At 40.6% G+C, this 17,558-nt stretch overlaps 2 protein-coding genes across 5 annotated transcripts in view; one reads left to right on the plus strand and one right to left on the minus strand.

Moving 5' to 3' along the window:
- LOC127375927 (endophilin-B2) overlaps positions 1-8,344 on the minus strand; it is a 36,867-nt gene extending 28,523 nt beyond the window's left edge. The window contains exons 1-4 of one of the 3 annotated variants that reach the window (XM_051422358.1): positions 8,325-8,344; positions 6,397-6,538; positions 3,233-3,244; positions 294-422 (exon numbers count right to left, since the gene is read on the minus strand). In XM_051422358.1, coding sequence (XP_051278318.1) covers positions 294-422; positions 3,233-3,244; positions 6,397-6,475 — 220 coding nt within the window. In that variant the 5' untranslated portion in view covers positions 6,476-6,538; positions 8,325-8,344. Of the gene's footprint in view, positions 1-293; positions 423-3,232; positions 3,245-6,396; positions 6,539-7,676; positions 8,068-8,324 lie in introns of those variants that run through there. The other 2 variants (XM_051422355.1, XM_051422357.1) reach the window with 2 other exon arrangements.
- Positions 8,090-17,246, plus strand: dph7 (diphthamide biosynthesis 7). 2 transcript variants are annotated; one of them, XM_051422344.1, is made up of 9 exons: positions 8,090-8,182; positions 8,416-8,588; positions 9,918-10,051; positions 10,134-10,221; positions 11,432-11,526; positions 13,075-13,235; positions 14,250-14,388; positions 14,509-14,681; positions 15,546-17,246. In XM_051422344.1, the coding sequence occupies exons 2-9, from the start codon at positions 8,457-8,459 to the stop codon at positions 15,950-15,952; spliced, it is 1,329 nt and encodes a 442-aa protein (XP_051278304.1). In that variant the 5' UTR covers positions 8,090-8,182; positions 8,416-8,456; the 3' UTR covers positions 15,953-17,246. The 2 variants fall into 2 exon arrangements, with proteins under 2 accessions (XP_051278304.1, XP_051278305.1); XM_051422345.1 differs by having other exon boundaries at positions 8,107-8,182; positions 13,078-13,235.
- The last annotated feature ends 312 nt before the right edge of the window (positions 17,247-17,558 follow it).

Here is a 17,558-nt window from a genome sequence, read left to right on the forward strand (position 1 = left end):
TTTGGATTCCTGTTAATGATTTGTATGGTCAGTATATAATGAATGGCAAAGCGTTTCTGTTGGCAGACAAAGGTTTGTTAGTGTTTGGATACAAGAGTTGGTACAAGTGGTTGCATTAGTCCATCTGGGTCCAACAGCTGTGCTGAAATCCTAAAGACAACTATGTGAAAAGTTAAAACTATATATAGATGTAGACAAATGTGACTTAGCAATTGTAAAAAAAACACCACACTGAGTCAAATTTAAATTTTGACCCCTTGAAGATTGTGTTGTTTAAGTGGTTGTATACTGACCATATGGAGTTCCGGGACCAAATTCCTTTGCTGCATCCTGCATATATTGACCCAGCAGCTCTGCATTGGTAATCCTGGATGGTGCCTTCCTATCCAACTTTTCATAGAGAAATTCCTCAATTCTGGCACCTGCAGAGAAAGTTGAGAAGAATTATTAGAGAAGAGTAATTTACAGCACAGCTGGGAACAAAGAAGCCCAGTGAAAACTATGCCCTTTAGTGGTGACCTGGAGTATTAGAACCCAACCGTAGTTTCTTGTAGCTCATTGTTTTGGTTTTATGACTTGAGTTTGAGCCACTCTCAAGAAAGCACATAAACATGCTGAATAATACCTGCTCAGCACAACAGACAGACAGAATTACAGAGTGGCTGATGAAAATAACAAACTTGGGCCTCTAACGAAATAAACACTCTGGAATCAGAGGAAAATAGAGGCTACCTTTTGGACTTTATTCACCAGGTGGGTCTGCTGGATGTAAAATTAAGCAGTGTGCTAACATGTTGGCCAAAACAACTCTATAAACTGGTGATTTGTTTTTCAGGCCCCTGGTCAAACATCAACTGATTAAACAGAATTAACTAGACAACAAAGTAAAAATACACATTTACAAAGCCATAATATACCTGAGTGAGTAAAGATGCTTATTTAGCAGAATTACCTTTTTTACGGTTCAACTATTCATACATTTACCTGTATGCAGCATTTAGTTGTTGTGGTTGTTCTGCTTAAAATATGCATCGTCTGTAATAGCATTCGAGGAAAAACTGTCACCACAACAAGACAGCTGCTCAAAAACTACCACTGACCTGAATCAATAATTCAGATACTCAGCACAGATATATTGTAAGGTCTCTGTTATTTTGCTACTGCTTGTAATGCAATGAATCTATAAAAATCCACACACTATAATATATATTATATAAGTTTCATACATGAACACACTGCATAAGAGTGTAGGTGCTCTTATGTCCAGACCCTGTTCACCATGTAAAACTCACAAATTATTATGACTGTGATGTCTGATGTGATTAGGCTTGGGTGATATCTTTGTTTCAATACCTTCAAACATAAATATTTCTGAGTAATACTGACATGGTCTAGACAGGTATGTGCTGCTATATGTGTGGTGTCACAGGGTATTACAAATAGCAATTTGTTTGTGTGTGTCTATTAGTAGGTCCTAAGCCTTGCCTAGTCTAAACAAATGTCATTACTGATGCATTACCATTGCTGTATTGCCAGGATGAAAATACCAGTGTATACCTTGTCACCACCCAAGTCTAATGTTTATTATGTAGGATAACTGAAAAGCATGGATGAGTTGAGTCACCAGAACTATAAAAGCTACACAGTAAACATGTTTTCCCCAGGTACACAGTGACTATGCAGCGATTCGGTAGAAGCCAGATGGTTCAAATTTGACAAATTTGTCTTTTCAGGGGTAAATCTCAGATGTCATGACGAATTCATACTGTAGATGAGGATTTCTTCAAGTTTTCATTTAATTTCACATTCTTGTTTCTGTGTTCTGTGAATTTGATTTGTTTTATTCTTTTCTCATCATCCCTTTTTGCTCACATACTTGTTACTGATCACACTTACCTTGTATAGCACTTTTCAAGTCTTCTGTTAATTACATGCTGATATAGGGGGCATGACTTGAGACTTAAGGTGACTACAGAGAGGTGATTCAGTAACAAGCTAGCTGCCTGAGAAGTCATATTGTACATGTGAAAAACTTTGTACATCAAGACAGAAATCTGCAGCCTGCAACCTCTGTGCGAGAAAGAAAAGGAGTTAAGTATGGTTCCTACACAAACACAAACATCAGTACACTCTCATATATTGCTACATGGAGCAGGAGTAATGAGGATCAACTAGTCAGAGATGATGTGAGGACAATATGAATATGAACAGATGTGTGGCAACTGTGTAAATGTTAAACAATGTGGCAAGCCAAATTCCCAAAGCTAAAATATGACACTGTGTTTCTGTCCATATTTTAAGCTAAGGTCTTTTAGAAGAAAGGATTGATACCACTCTGGTATATGGCCCTTAAAGGGATGGTAGGAACATGTTCTTAATATAGAGCCCACTTAAACTGATATTGATTTTTTGGAGGTGTACCTTTTTATGTGCTTTTGTACAACAACCAATCAGAGCCAAGAAAGATATTTGATGTTGAGACCCAGGGCATCAAATACTGATGCTGAGAATGAACCAATAAGCTATCTTTAAGACATCAGCCCAAAGTGTGGTAAAACCTGTGTTTACCCTACTATTTCATATCAAAATGGCTGCTGTGAAAAAGGTCTATTGTGCTAATTTGAACTGTACTGTACACTGTTTGATATAAGCAGGTCACCTTGGAAGCAGGAGGAGTGAGTGAGTCACTTCACTGCGTATCATGTTCAGGCTCCTCCTGGCCTGTATACAACACAAATGCTAACAAGTGCTCAGGCCAAACCAGTAGTAGATACTATTTTATCTTTGAACATGGACAGAATACCCAAATATCATGCTTCAGCTTGACAGCAAGACGAAGGCGAGAAAGACGAGATGAAAGACCACCTCTACAATCACAGAAAATACACTGTCAGTAAGTAAGCAAAAGGGGGGCAGGAATTTGGCTCTCACTATTATATACCCATTTGGCATATATGATCATTAACCCATGTACAGCATGTGCCGACTAACAAAAAACTGTGTCCCAGAATAGGACTCATTCTGTGTCCTGCTGGCAGCATATAAGTCCCTGGATTCCTCGATTCCCTGGGCATTAAAAATGTGTTTTGCAGCCGACTCTGATCTCAGTGCCAAAGAATCATGTGCTGATTTGGTCCTGTTAACGTTCATCTATGACTTCTCTGTACTGATAATTCAAAGGCATGAAAGGTTTCCACAGCAGGGCACTAAAGTAGGGAGGCAGGATACTCACCAGTGTGATCAACTGTAGCATGGAGAATCAAAAAGCCACATGTTAGAGCTCCCTATTCTCCAGTATGTCAATCCATATCACTGCAAACCTAAAATGAATGCTAATATGCTACATTATGTACAAAGTACCTCTTTGAACTTTGAATTCAATTTTTTTTGTCAAAGTTGTACTTGCAAGCTGGTCCCATTTTAAAAAGGTACCCTGTGGAGTAACTGACCACTAGTGCCACTATGGAATAATATTTTTATGAGTGGGTCCATGTTTCCTGCTCCCGGTTGCACGCTATCTGCTGATGGACAGTTGGTGGCAGTAGCGCGCAGAGAAGCACAGGAAATGTGCTAATAAAGAAAGAGAAGAGGAAGACTGGTAGATTTGTTAAAGATTGCATAATTTCAAAATATTTAAAAGGACCAGTGTATAGGATTTAGTGACATCTAGCGGTGAAGATGCAGATTGAAACTAACTGAACACCGCTGGCATCTGTGTTTGACAACCTGGGAATGAGAACAGGCTGTGAAGTGTGCAGGAGAAACTAGAATGGCTGCAAAACTCGCAAAAAACGCAAAAGGCCCCATCTACAGCCAGTGTTTGGTTTGTCCATTCTGGACTACTGTAGAAACATGGTGGACTTACATCAGTGACCCACGGTGTCTGTAGATAAAAACAGCTCATTCTAAGGTAATGAAAACACAACAACTCTCATTTTGGACCTTTAAAAGGTTGGTAAATGTTCTATGAGGAAGTAAATACATTCATCAGCTTTCATAGAACTCAGTGATACACACTGCATTTCGGTGACAGACACTGAAAGTAAACATAACTTTTCTCCGCGGGGCACCTTCAACCTTTGCTGACAATGCCAGTGATGTCAACAAACAAAACAAAAAATTGACCTTCTAAGTTTCTGTGTGGCTTCATATGTGCACATTATACACAATACTAACAGTCCAACAGGAAGAACTGTGTGTGTTAGACAAGTGGGCTAGTCTGTCCTCAGGTCATTGCAAAAATGTAACTGAAGTTGAACAACAGGTTTTCAGTGGAGTAACTGACTCTTTTTAACTAATGTACATTACAGAGCCTGCCCACAATAACTCTTTTCAAAAAGTTTTCAAAATTTAGGTAAATTTCAAATTCCAGATGTCAGAACGTTCTTGAACAGACTGACATAAAATAAAGGCAGCCGGGATGAATTACATGTCTTTACAAAGTTTTAGACCTCTTCAGGTTGGTACTACTGGTTGCCTAAACTGGAAAACCAATCCAAACACATGTTTGTACAGGTATGGTATAAGTACTCTTTGCAACATGGTCAGAAGTAATACAGCATACACAATTTATAGTTAAAGCTGCAGTAGGTAGCGTTTTGTCATATTTGCTGAAACTTTCACTATATCCTGACAACAGTACGTAAGACAGATAATCTGTGAAAAAGACAGGTTCCTCTGGCTGCTCCTAGAGCTCCTAATGGCATTTGCAAGAATCCTCGGGCCTGAATGAAAAACAACCAATCAGAGCAGAGAAAAATAGTTGATTGTTGAGTCTCCTTCTAAAGTTGTCAAATACAGACACTTGCTTCAAGCCACCAACCCAAAGCTTCTGTATTTGACAACCTAGGAATGAGACTCATCAATCAGCTATCTTCCTGGGCTCTGGTTGGTTGTTTTGCTCTGACTGGTTGTGGATTATTGCAGATGCTATTAGGAGCACTCCTCCTGGTGCAAAATATCACAAAAAGTGATTTTTTATTAAAATTACCTGCTGCAGCTTGAATGGGTTAAAACATGCAATGCCACCAGTGTGGTCCTTTTACAGTATATGTTTTGACTTTTTTTAATTTAAGTCTATTACTACTACTATTACTACTACTACTACTACTACTACTACTGACTAATTGTTGGTAACTGAATTAATTACACTGATGGCAAAAGGAATGCAACATTCTCTGTCTGGGTTGTGCTGAGATTTCATAAATAACAATAACAAAAAGCGCAACAGGTAAACAAATATTTTCATAAAAATGTCCATAACCTATGATTAGGGCTGTTTCCATACCACTTTTTTTTATATGATCCTTAACCTAGCCATCTAAAAACATCCTGCTCAAACTGTGAAACAAATATCATACTCCAATGAAGGAAGAACTACACAGCCCACAACATGACTCAAGTTATTCAATATGGCTGCTTTTCTTTTTTTTCCACACATAACTTTTAGCAGTATTTTGATTGGTCAGCACTTGGGATGTCACGAGAACCGAGTCAGGTCGATGCCACAGTTCTGAAAATGTGACGGTACTCGTTTTTCTAGAGTACCTTAAGTTCCGGGAAAATATTTTACATATTAACTCCGAACAACTTATCAGACGTGCTTTCAGATGTTGGAAATACTGTTCAGCAGGAGGAGGAAGACTCATCTGTGATGATGACTGTTTTTGCATTAATTTCAATACAAACCGAGTCTTAAAATCACCACAAACCGCAAAACTATAACTGCGATAGTCAGCAGAGAGACAGTTTTTGGTGCGGTGTCATCGTTGAATTTCACTGGTATTGGTATCGACTACTACATTTCTGGTATCGTGAGATCCCTAGTCAACACCATTCCAACATTCAAAATGAAATTTAGATGAATATTATATGGCTGTTCCTTCAGCTTAAAATAACTCCCCACAGCTGACATGATGACAGAGCTGCTGACAGTCCTCAGTCATGTTCTAGATACATTTCACGTGACACATGCTGCTCATCTGTGTTTTTTCTCTTTACACTCTAAAATTTAGTTAGGCATTTAAGTTATATTTAGACAAATGGATCATATTGGATTATACTTTTCCCCAAACAATTTCCCATCTAGTGTTTTGGTCAGTATCAGACTGATACCAATACCAATACTGAATATGGGATCTGTGCATCCCTATCTATGACTATGGCTTAATCAATCCAGAAGATGTTGTTTCATTTTTCCATCAGTGTGCCAGCATTACTTTATTTTCATTAGTCATTATTGATAAAATGCTAAACTAGTTCAATTGTGTTTTGCATTACATGGCAAATATCTGATAACGAATCTCATGAAGCTCAGAACAGCAGTAGTTCTGCTTGAAGATTATACGTACTCCTTCCACCTCTAATAATTATGGGGTTGCTGTATTGATGTCATACTTGGGTTGGGCTGCAGCAGGACCTCAGTCTGTCTGTAGATTTTCTCAGTCCAGTTTTTGGTGCAGTCTGCGCGGCTCATCAGGTTCTCAAAGTGAGCGTCCAGCTCAGTCTTCTCCGCCTGGCCCAGCTTCTCCTCTGTGAACTGAGGCAGAGTACTCACACACAGCGCACACACAGTCTCAGGGGTGAACTAGTGAATCACAATTGTGGGGTTTTAATCCATTAGTAAAAAAGGCTGTACTCTGTTTCATCTATTATGCTTGGATTTGATTTAGATTTTTTTAAACCTGCATATATTTTTTTTCTCCAGCTGATATGATAACCAATAATGACCTGCTTCTCCATAATTTGACATTTTTGTATTTTAAAAAGAAGTTCACAAACTGTATAATAAGGCTAAGATGTAATCAAAATGGATGATTTAATATTCCATAGCTCTGACCTAATCAAATCTAACTGACATCACTGTTAAGACAACAAAAACAAACAATTCTGTTTCTTCGTCCATTTATTTTTTAGAACATAAACCTAACATAAGGATTCAAAATAAATAATTCTTATTATTAACTGATCATTAACTGGCTGTTATTGACTTATTGGAATAATACACTAATATACATTTCCCATTGCTGGCCCTGATAATTATCGTGCATCCCTACTATTTACTTAATTGTCTGTCCATTCAACATTGCGTCCTAATGTTAGAATTGTGATTACTGACTGCCTTACAGTTTGTAAAGTACAGACATTAAAAGGGCAGATTGTTGGTTGTAGGTATGCTCTCAAAAAGTAAAGATGGAACAACCCAAAAAAAAAAACCTAACGTTAACGTCACGACGTCCTGAGGGGTCCGGGCTCGCCTGACAGGCTGTCGTTCCCGTCCCCTCTCTCCCCTAAAACTTATCCAAATGAAGTAAAGTTAATTTATTTTTTTATAATTTGCTTAGCTCTTTTAACGAAGTCCATAATTAATGTATACTAGCAGCGGCTGCTGCGCTAGCTTTCCCTCGAGACACTAAAACACTGCCAATAATCCATTTAAACAACGCTGTTTGATTACAGCGTAGGCCTGAACTGTAGCCAAAACGTAGCCGAATATAAAGTAACGTTACCTGCTTTCTGTGCTATTGTGTAGAGCTACGTTAGCTTGGCTATGCAATACTGCGAAGTCAAATATTGTACCGTAACGTAAGTCAGTAACGTTAGCAACAGCTGGCTGTCAAAATGAAAGGAAGCATGAGCCGGACTGCAGCAATGTGCACGAGCTAAACAGTAGTTACCTGGACAGCGCGTGTGAAAAACAGTCCGGCTCCGCAGGCTATTTTCTTCACGTTGAAATCCATTGTACCTGTTTGTGCTAGCTAGAGATGTTTCACTCGCGGCAGACTACCCGACACCAGCGGCTGGATGTTATGGCACGAGCCAAACAAATCACGTGACCACCGCGGACGAGGCCTCATTACGTCAAACACGTACCAACCTGCCAAAAGAATTCAAAACAAGCATCCGACTGACTTTAACAATGGCCAGTTTCTAACTTAAGAATAGTGATATTAATACAGCGACATGTTGATGATAACAGCAGTGAGCTGGGGCACTGTTTCATTAAGGTCTATTCTATTTACTAATTCATGTAAACCAACGCTTGGCCAGCAGACGTCATATCCAGTGCTTTAAAAACCAACCATTAGCCTTCAACTTGTTTTGCAGTGGTTCCTGAATATACCCTGGCGCACAGTGGTGACGCAACGACGCACAGACTCGTGGAGTCGGGGCTGGCTCACATGTGAGTTTTGTTGATAATTATTTCTTCTAAAGACAAGTTGATTTGACTTCGGACATTTTATTCACTCGTGGAATATCTCGTTTACTGTCTCACTGTCTGCGTGAGACTACAGCGACTTCATTATAGCTTGTTAGCTACCTACCAAACAGATTGTTGTGTTAGCTCGGATAGCTCACTGCAGTGCTGTTTAACGCCGCTCCATAGACTGATCTCAGTTCACTTTTGCTTTCCAGCTGTTGCACCTGCAAAGTAACGTTATGCAGAGCGGGTGGTCATGGCTTGGAAGTCGAAGACCCGCAATTTACAGGTGTTTGACACGGAGCTGAGTGCCGACACGGTGGAGTGGTGTCCGGTTTTATCGAGCCACGACATCCTGGCATGCGGGACATATCAGCTACAGAAAGGGGTGAGATTACATACTGTCCCGGTACATCCCGTCACCTGTTTTAGTACGGGCACAACCTCACACTAACCGATTCCACATCCACTGTAGGAATCAGAATCCTCCTCTGGCTGTTTATTTAAAGGGCTCATTACACATTAAAGCTGCAGCAGGTATCGTTTATGAAAATAACTGTTTGTTATATTTGCTGAAACTTTGACTATATCCTGACAGTACATGAGGCAGATAATCTGTGAAACAGTCCGGTTCCTCCGGTTCCTCCTAGTGCTCCTGATCCCCGGGCCTGAATGAAAACATCCAAGTCGCATTGGGTTGGAGGCCTGAAGGGTCCCAAAGCGTCTGCATTTGACACCCTGGTAATGAGATGCAACAATCAAATGTCTTTCTCGGCTCTGATTGGTTGTTTTTGTTCAGGCCCGGTAAATTCTTGTAAATGCCATTAGGAGGGCCAGAACAAGGCAGAGGAAACGATTTCTTTTCACAGATTATCTGTCTCATGTACTATTGTCAGGATATAGTGAAAGTTTGAGCAAATATGATAATGAAGGTTGATATAATAATGAAATCATTTTATGCTGAAATGGGCCACTCTGCACTTTTACTTTTGGTACTTTACTTATATTTTTACTTAAGATTTTGAATATGGGACTTTTGCTTGTAAGATTATTTTTACATTGTGGTATTGCTAATTTTACTTAAAGCCTATGTTTAAGTGCCACAAAAGATAACTTTTAAACATTATCTTAAATTGAGAGGTGACTGCATCAGAGCCAGAGTAATCGTCTATCCCTAATCCCTAAATGCAGCGGCCGATAGCTCCTAAAAACGTAAACTTTTTTTTCCCTGTATTTTTCGGCTTTATTGCTGAAAACGTGAATGATGTCTAATTGGATTTGCCATTTAAGGGCTAACCAAAATTGTATAAATCAACTGGATCATGAGTTTTTCTCTTTATTGCTGAAACACATATTACCTAAGACAGAAAACATCTACAGTCATCGGAAAACAAAGCGTGGAATTTGGATTAAATAGCAGCACGCTATGAGGATGATCCACCCAGCCCAGCTTGGACTACAGGCTGCTGGTTAATGAACAGTTTGGACGAAATGGGACTCAGGCTGGCCAAACAATGGGAAATCAGAGACTGTTGTGCCCACATCTTTACAGAGTGACCGGAGGAAGAAGACTCTAAATACATTTCCTTGAATTGTGATGTTCATCGCCATCCAGAAGTTACTTTAGGGAAAAAAACCTATTTAATTACAGCCTAAGCAGCTCTAGCAGGTACCTCCTGCTGGTGTCTAACTGTTGACTGATGTATTCCTCCTATAGGCAGGGGAAGAGTCTGCTGCCCCGAGCCGGACCGGTCGTTTGTACCTCTTTGAATTTCGGCGAGTGGGATTGATGAGCCCTCCTCTAACTGAGCTCCAGCGCATGGACACAGCGGCCATTTTAGACTTGAAATGGTAAGAAAGCCGGTCTGAACATTGTGTGGCCATTGATGTCACCATCTCTTTCCTTCTTGGTGATTCATGTGCATGTCCTCAGGTGCCACGTGCCGGTGTCAGGGCAGGCAGTCCTGGGAGTGGCAGCTGCCACCGGAGAGCTGCAACTGTACACACTCTCAGACAGTCAGGTGAGAAATGTGGCATCAGAAGATTCACAGCCAGGGACTTGTATTGTTAGACATTAAGCTAATGTTTGTGTACAGAATCCACATTGGAGGTGAGGTTTTTTTTGACAGGACACATGATGGCTGAATATATACATCAGCCTTTGAGATGAGTACTGATATTTTTGTTAAAAGCAGCCTTCCCTACCATATCATTCTAACCAAACTCTGTTAAAATTTAGCTTAGCATGGCATTGTCTGTGAGCAAAGGTATGACATAAGAATGTGGAAGTCTGTACACCAAAATAGCACCTCCTTTCCTGTTTACTATTTCTAACTTCTGCAGTACATTGAACTACCACTGTGTATGAAATCAACAGGCTAACTTCTACCTCTTCTACTTCTACTAAATAATAGTGAAATTCAACATACAGTGTGTAATTTGTGCCGCTAGGGGGTGCAGTGGGATCATGGGAGTTGTTGTCTTCACCATCATTGCAGTCAGCTTCTTCTGGTTAGGATTCCTTCAGTGTTCATGGTTCAGGAGGTCTACAATTATCCAGAGGTCTCCTCCTCTCCAAAACAAACGCTGATTAAAACCGCTACAAACACTGAATAAAGCAGTTCCACCTTAAAAATCACTGTTTCTCCCACGCTGTTGGGCAGACATTGGAGCTGAGCTGAAGCTAACGTTAGCTTGTTTCTCTGATAACTTGAGATCCAGACGTCTGATGACTAAAATCCTTCATCCGGTTCAAATCTAGAGTTAAAAAGCACCAAGATCTAAACAGTGGATGGTAACAATGTGGCTTCAAACTGGATAAAAAGTTAATGTATGACAACCACAACGCTGACGCAGGTACAAAGAGGATATGACGCCATCGACAGGCGACCGGTGAAACGCAGCGTTACCTGAATAAAATGACAGATTTCTGAGTTTGAACATTGTTTGAAACATTTTTGAGCTGATATTCCCAGGTTTTCAAGTTGAAAACCACTGCCTAAAATAGTGTTTGACCACACACAGCCCCTTCAGTCTGTTTAAAGAGGAGGACAGTTAATGTGCTAAGGGAAGAGAACAAGACACATCATTTATTCAGCAGACCAGAAATGTTAAATGTCTGCCTGTTTCACTGTTGATGTAAACTGATGCGCCCGGCAGCGTGTTACTCTGCTCCATCTGTCATTATGTATGTAAGACTCAGTGTGACTCATGATCGTGTGTATCCAGTAGGAAGGCGGCCGCAGTCTGCAGATTCTGAGCAGTTTTGAGGTGGGAGCGGATCGCTTGGCTCTGTCATTAGACTGGTCCACTGGAAGAATGGACAGGTAACAGCAACAGCACCTGCACCTTTATAACAACAGCTGATGTCCGGTTTTATATAAAAAACACTGATATTACCAGAGTGGGCTACTTTTTGTTTAGCTGCATCCCAATCTAATTGGAGATGCATATTGAATCTGATAAATATCGTTTGATTTATTTTTAACTCCTATGCAAAAAGTTTGAAGTCTGTGATAAAAGCCTAGTAAAAGCTTACATCTGTCCATATGTGTTGCATTATGTGTGTGTGTGTGTGTGTATGTATATACTGTAGTTATATACACATGTAAAACCCTTTCCTAAATATAAAAAAGTGCTATTTTCATGACAAATAGAGTAGGGATGCACCGAATATTCGGCCGCCGAAATACTTTTATCACCGAAACAACACGGCCGAAACAGAAAGTTGTGATGACGCAAACAAAAACCGCGGCCAGCACACGCTTGTCTGGATAAGTGCCAACATGTCTGCGGTGTGGACGTATTTCAATATCTGAGAAAGACCCACGGATAGCGATTTGCAAAACGTGCAATGCTGAAATTTCAAGAGGGGGTGCATCTGCAAAGAGTTTCTCCACGTCGGGTTTAATTTATCACCTGAAATCCAAACATCCTGATTGCCATTCTGAATATGAGAAGAATGTGGCACAGAAAAGGAAAATCAATCCGAGCACGCCCACTTCGTCTGGTGGACGTTTTTGAAAAGGCAAAGTTTTCCAGTGATGGTGCCAAGGCAAAGGGCATTACACAAAAAATAATGGAATTCATTGCCTTAAAGCCTTAGATGATCAGCCATTCTCTGTCGTAGAGGATGTGGGATTTCGTAGGCTGATTATTATTCTCATTAATCAATCAGTCATCATTCATTCTTTCATCATTAAGTTAAAGTTAAAAATTTTATTTAGAATTTTATTTTATATTGGGCATTGTTGTAATGTCAGTGCTAAATAAATATTTTCATACTTTTGTAACTGATTTATTCTTTGAATTGCAATGCCTTGATTTAAGTGAGGTTAGTATACAGTCATAGCCATAAATGCAATGGTACTAATAATTGGCATAATAATTTCTTTCGGTGTTACGGTTTTCAGTTTCGGCCAAGAATTTTCATTTCGGTGCATCCCTAAAATAGAGCTGTCACCATGACAGTTAGAGCCAGTGGAGGTTACATACTGCAAGTTGAGTTGCTCTCATTGGCTGTGCAGTTTTGACTCATCCATAGCAGCAAACAATGGAGGCTCATCTGGTCCCACGCATTCTCGTATAACAGAAACTGTACACTTAAAAAAAGATTTTAGTTGAGAAATGGGCAACGCTTTCGTCTATTTGACTCTAAATGGGACCATAATTTATTAGATGAACATCATGCTGTATGTAAGAAGACTGAAACTAGAGATTGAGACCATACACTCATTAGTAAACCGTTTACTGAGCTCATAAATGAAAGGAGAAGTTGGCCTCACTTCACAGACCCAAAAGCTCTGTCCATTATATACACAGTCAATGGTCAAATCTGACAACACTGGGCAATAAAGCAATGTTGTTGGTGTCAGCAGCTGTGACGTGCGGGTGGTGTGCAGTGACTCTGCAGGCTGTGTCAGTGTTCTCTCCATGGCTGAAGGCGCCCTGACGGCTCTGTCTCAGTGGAAGGCCCATGACTTCGAGGCCTGGATCTCCGCCTTTTCCTATTGGGACACACAGCTGGTTTATTCTGGTAACACTCCTCTACATCTGTCACATTTTAAATGGGTACTTTTAAGTGTATGTAACTTTGTTTTATGAATTGAAAACATTCACTGTAAGAATTACAGTATTCCAGACCAAAACATTTGTTGTATGAAATTTTTCTGAAGTCTTAACTTGTGTAAAGACGACATAGACAGGCCTGCTGCTGTCAGCTCAATGTCAGTATGGTGCTCTGACGTAGACCTCAAACCAGAGCTCTGTGTAGTCTGAGCTCCTTTAGCGTGAGCTTCCAGAGCTCAAATACAAATGTAAATATTGGCCCTTTTAATCTGGACTACAATGGTGGTATGCGCCAAAAATAAACACATTTTGCTGTGATTTAATGTATTAAATCAAAAGATCAAAAGGATGCTGAAATAACAATACATCATGATGGCGATTGGTGAAAAAAGGAGCGTGTTGGGGGGAGGCAAGCATTGCGACTTTGTATTGACTTTGTATATAATCTATTGAAGTAAATGATTTCCTTCACCTTTCTACGCACCATAATGGAGATCCCATCGCCCATCATTTAAATTTGGCCCCTCCTCCCCGTTTCGAGCAAACCAGAGAGCACCATTGGTCGAGCTACATACTGAATGAATGAAGGGAGGGAGGGAGGGAGCGAGCAGAGTTAGTGAGAACAGAGCAGTGAATCAGAGAGATCAAATGTTATTTTTGGATTGTTTCACAGCCATTACATTCTCTGCTCAACCCTGCGTGAATTTTGTGCAAATGCACCAAAATGTACCTTCATTTTTCTGAAAATGCTGCACAGTATGCCTTTAAGTAACAGCACATACTGTGTAGGTATTATCAGCAAAATGTACTTAAAATAAGGAGTACAATATGCTGGAGTGTTTTGATATGGGTATATATATTATTATATAATTATTGTTATTGCATTGATGTGTAACCAGCATTTTGGTCCATAAGAGGGAGCCTATTTGAACTGCTATATATTTTAATTTATTTATTTCTGGATGCTGTTTTTCTTCAACAGGTGGTGATGACTGCAAACTTAAAGGCTGGGATCTCAGGGCCGGTCCCTCCTCCCCCACTTTTACCAGTAAAAGGCACTCAATGGGTGTGTGCAGCATTCACAGCAACCCACATCGTGAACACATCCTGGCTACAGGCAGGTGAATATCTCTGAGAGAATAACCTTTTGTACTATTTTGACTGCTTCATGTTTTTTGGCCTTCATGTCCTAAACTGAAGCTTTCTCACTCTTTGATTAAGTCTTGTGTTTCTCTCTGCAGCTATGATGAGCAGGTCTTGCTGTGGGATGGCAGGAACATGCGGCAGCCTCTCAGTGAGAGTTCCCTGGGTGGTGGAGTGTGGAGGCTGAAGTGGCATCCGACCCATCAGAATCTGCTGCTGGCAGCCTGCATGCACAATGACTTCCATATCCTTAACTGCCGGCCGGCCCTCGGTGAGTGTGAGGGAGAGGTGGGCAATAAGTCCTTGATTTGGGTAGTTACCTTTTGTTGTTTTTGTTTGTAATGGTTGGTTAGTTATTCTGTTTAATTTAGTTTAGTTAGCTTCATTAGCATTAGCTTTACTAAAACAATAACTTGATCAACAGAAAATGAAACGGCAACTAAAACTAAAAATCAACATTCTCTAGTCATCTTTTCTGTGGGTTAGCTGGGTTTTTTTTGTTCGCCACATACAATAGTTGACTGAATATTTCTGTGTTTTTGAGTGTTAGATTAAAAATGGAATCTTGAAAAAGGAATTTCTTCACTATTTCCTGCATTTCACAGACAAAATGATGAATAGATTAAGGAAAAAGAGAATGAATGTAGACAGCAAGGGCCGGTGGCAGCAGAAACGCTCTCTGTGTGGACCACCACGGGGGTGCAAGCCGCTGCCGTCACACACTGCTCATGCGTGCTGTGTGTCCGGGCCGTAAGAGACAGGGGCAGCCCTAATCAGCAGATGAATTCATCGTTAAAATAATTATTGGTTGCAGCCATATATTTTGACTCTCTGATAGGAATTTACCTACAACTCTCCACTTACATTTGCAAATAGTTTTGCTACAATAATAGCTCCATACGTAAACAGTAGAATGAGAATGTGAACAAATGTGATGATTGCCCTGGCAGTAACCGAACACAGGCTTTGAACCCTACAGCTTCATCACAGAATCAGTTGGGATCCATTAGTGAACCTGAGAGCCGACCTAACATAAAAAAAATGTATGAATGAAATGTATCCTGTAAGGAACATAACTTGTTACTCATTGTCGAGTTTGTCTGAAAGCCTTCGTTGTTTTCCACTTACTGTCCAGAGGGCAGTGGAGAAGTGTGTCCTGTCGTAGCCTCCTACATCCTCCACAACTCCCTGGCATATGGAGCCGACTGGTCCCGGCTGTCCCTGGAGGAACCTGCTCCGGGCTCCCCTCCTGCTGTAGAACCAAAGGAAAGCCTTGCAGAGAGTGGAGGACACTTGAGGATTCAGTATGAGTCTCCCACCGCCAGCTTTGACACTTCCTTGGAGGACGATGCAGGACGATACATCCCAGATGAAATCGCGACGCCCTCCACCACCCACGCTGCAGTTCCTGCCCTCGAGTGTAATGAGGACGCCCCTTCACTGTCCTGTCTGTTGGCGAGCTGTTCGTTCTATGACCATATGCTCCACGTGTGGCGCTGGGAGTGGGCTCCAGAGCAGGCTCAGCAGGAATCAGAGCAGTGACCAGGCTGCAGCACTGGCTGCACTGACACTATATCAAATTAGAACCTGTACCGAAGTAAAGCAGAATGTACAGCCCAGCTATTACATGGGCATAATATACGGTTATTCCATTCACTGTCTCCACACTCGCAAAATATGCAATTAAGAAAACACTATATTTTCATAACGATTTTTATAAACCTGTATTTAAACATAAATTGTTTATAATGCCTATACTGTATGTCCTGAAGCAAAAAGATCAATACATCCATTCACCCACATTCGTTCACTTCATTATAGCTTTTTAAAGCACTGTGGCTGTGTTCACAGGCCAAGCTGCAATAGGCATGAATGAAAACAACCAATCAGAGCCGAGAAAGAGACACATGGGGTTGGTGGCTTAAAGATGGTTGATTGCTGAGTCTCGTTTCTTGTCAGTATTTGACAACATGGGAGTGAACTATAACTCTAGGCTCTGATTGGTTGTTTTCATTCAGGCCTGTTGTATATTTGCAAATGCCATTAGGAAAACTAGGAGGAGCCAGAGGAACCTGATTTTTTTTTTTTTTTAAGATTATCTGTCTCATGTACTACTGTCAGGATATAGTGAAAGTTTCAGCAAATGTGACAAAAAGGCAAATTAATTGTGATAAGACTGTTCACACTGCAAAATCAGACGTGTGTGTGTGTGTGTGTGTGTGTGTGTGTGTGTGTGTGTGTGTGTGTGTGTGTGTGTGTGTGTGTGTGTGTGTGTGTGTGTGTGTGTGTGTGTGTGTGTGTGTGTGTGTGTGTGTGTGTGTGTGTGTGTGTGTGTGTGTGTGTGTGTGTGTGTGTGTGTGTGTGTGTGTGTGTGTGTGTGTGTGTGTGTGTGTGTGTGTGTGTGTGTGTGTGTGTGTGTGTGTGTGTGTGTGTGTGTGTGGAGTGGCTAAATTGAAGAGATCAGATTCAATGTGATTGATGCTGTTCACATCATGTTGAAGACCTATGCAGTATTTGTGTGTGTCTTTTGTTGATCCTCAAAGGGAAGTTCTCTTCATTTGCCCCCCTCTGCCCTTTGTACTCCTGGATTCAGTGTTAATGACGTCCTAGGAGCAGCCAGAAGAACCTGATATTTTCTTTCTGTCTCACTCATTATCTGTCAGGATATAGTGAAAGGTTCAGCAAATATGACAAATATTTTCACTACTGCAGCTTTAAGGCTCCCCTAATGGACATCCTACATAAACCCCCCTTTTTCCCATTTGTGGGAAAAAAAGTGCCCATTTATTGCTTACATTAATTACACTTTCTGACCAATAAAGTCACTTTGATAATTTCGAGGTTCACTGTGCATATCTCAACTTGTGTAAATAAAGAATTTAATTTAATGTAATTAACCGTGGCCTACAGGAAGTTGCGATCACAACAGTTCAACCAATAGCTGTGAACTCTGTGCAACCTTAACATTTTTTGTCCAGTCACCTCAACTTTTCCACAAATTTGACCAATCATTGTAGTTTTCCTGCCAGTTTCACCGACAGTCCCTATAGCAGTGATGTTATTCTCACTGGAAGAACTTGCCTTTTAATTAATTATACCATAAAGAAGTGTCGTGGAAATTCTTCTAAGATTGAGAGTTGCTAGTTCT

This window comes from Dicentrarchus labrax, unplaced genomic scaffold (genome assembly GCF_905237075.1).
Source record: "Dicentrarchus labrax unplaced genomic scaffold, dlabrax2021, whole genome shotgun sequence".
Taxonomy (NCBI): domain Eukaryota; kingdom Metazoa; phylum Chordata; class Actinopteri; family Moronidae; genus Dicentrarchus; species Dicentrarchus labrax.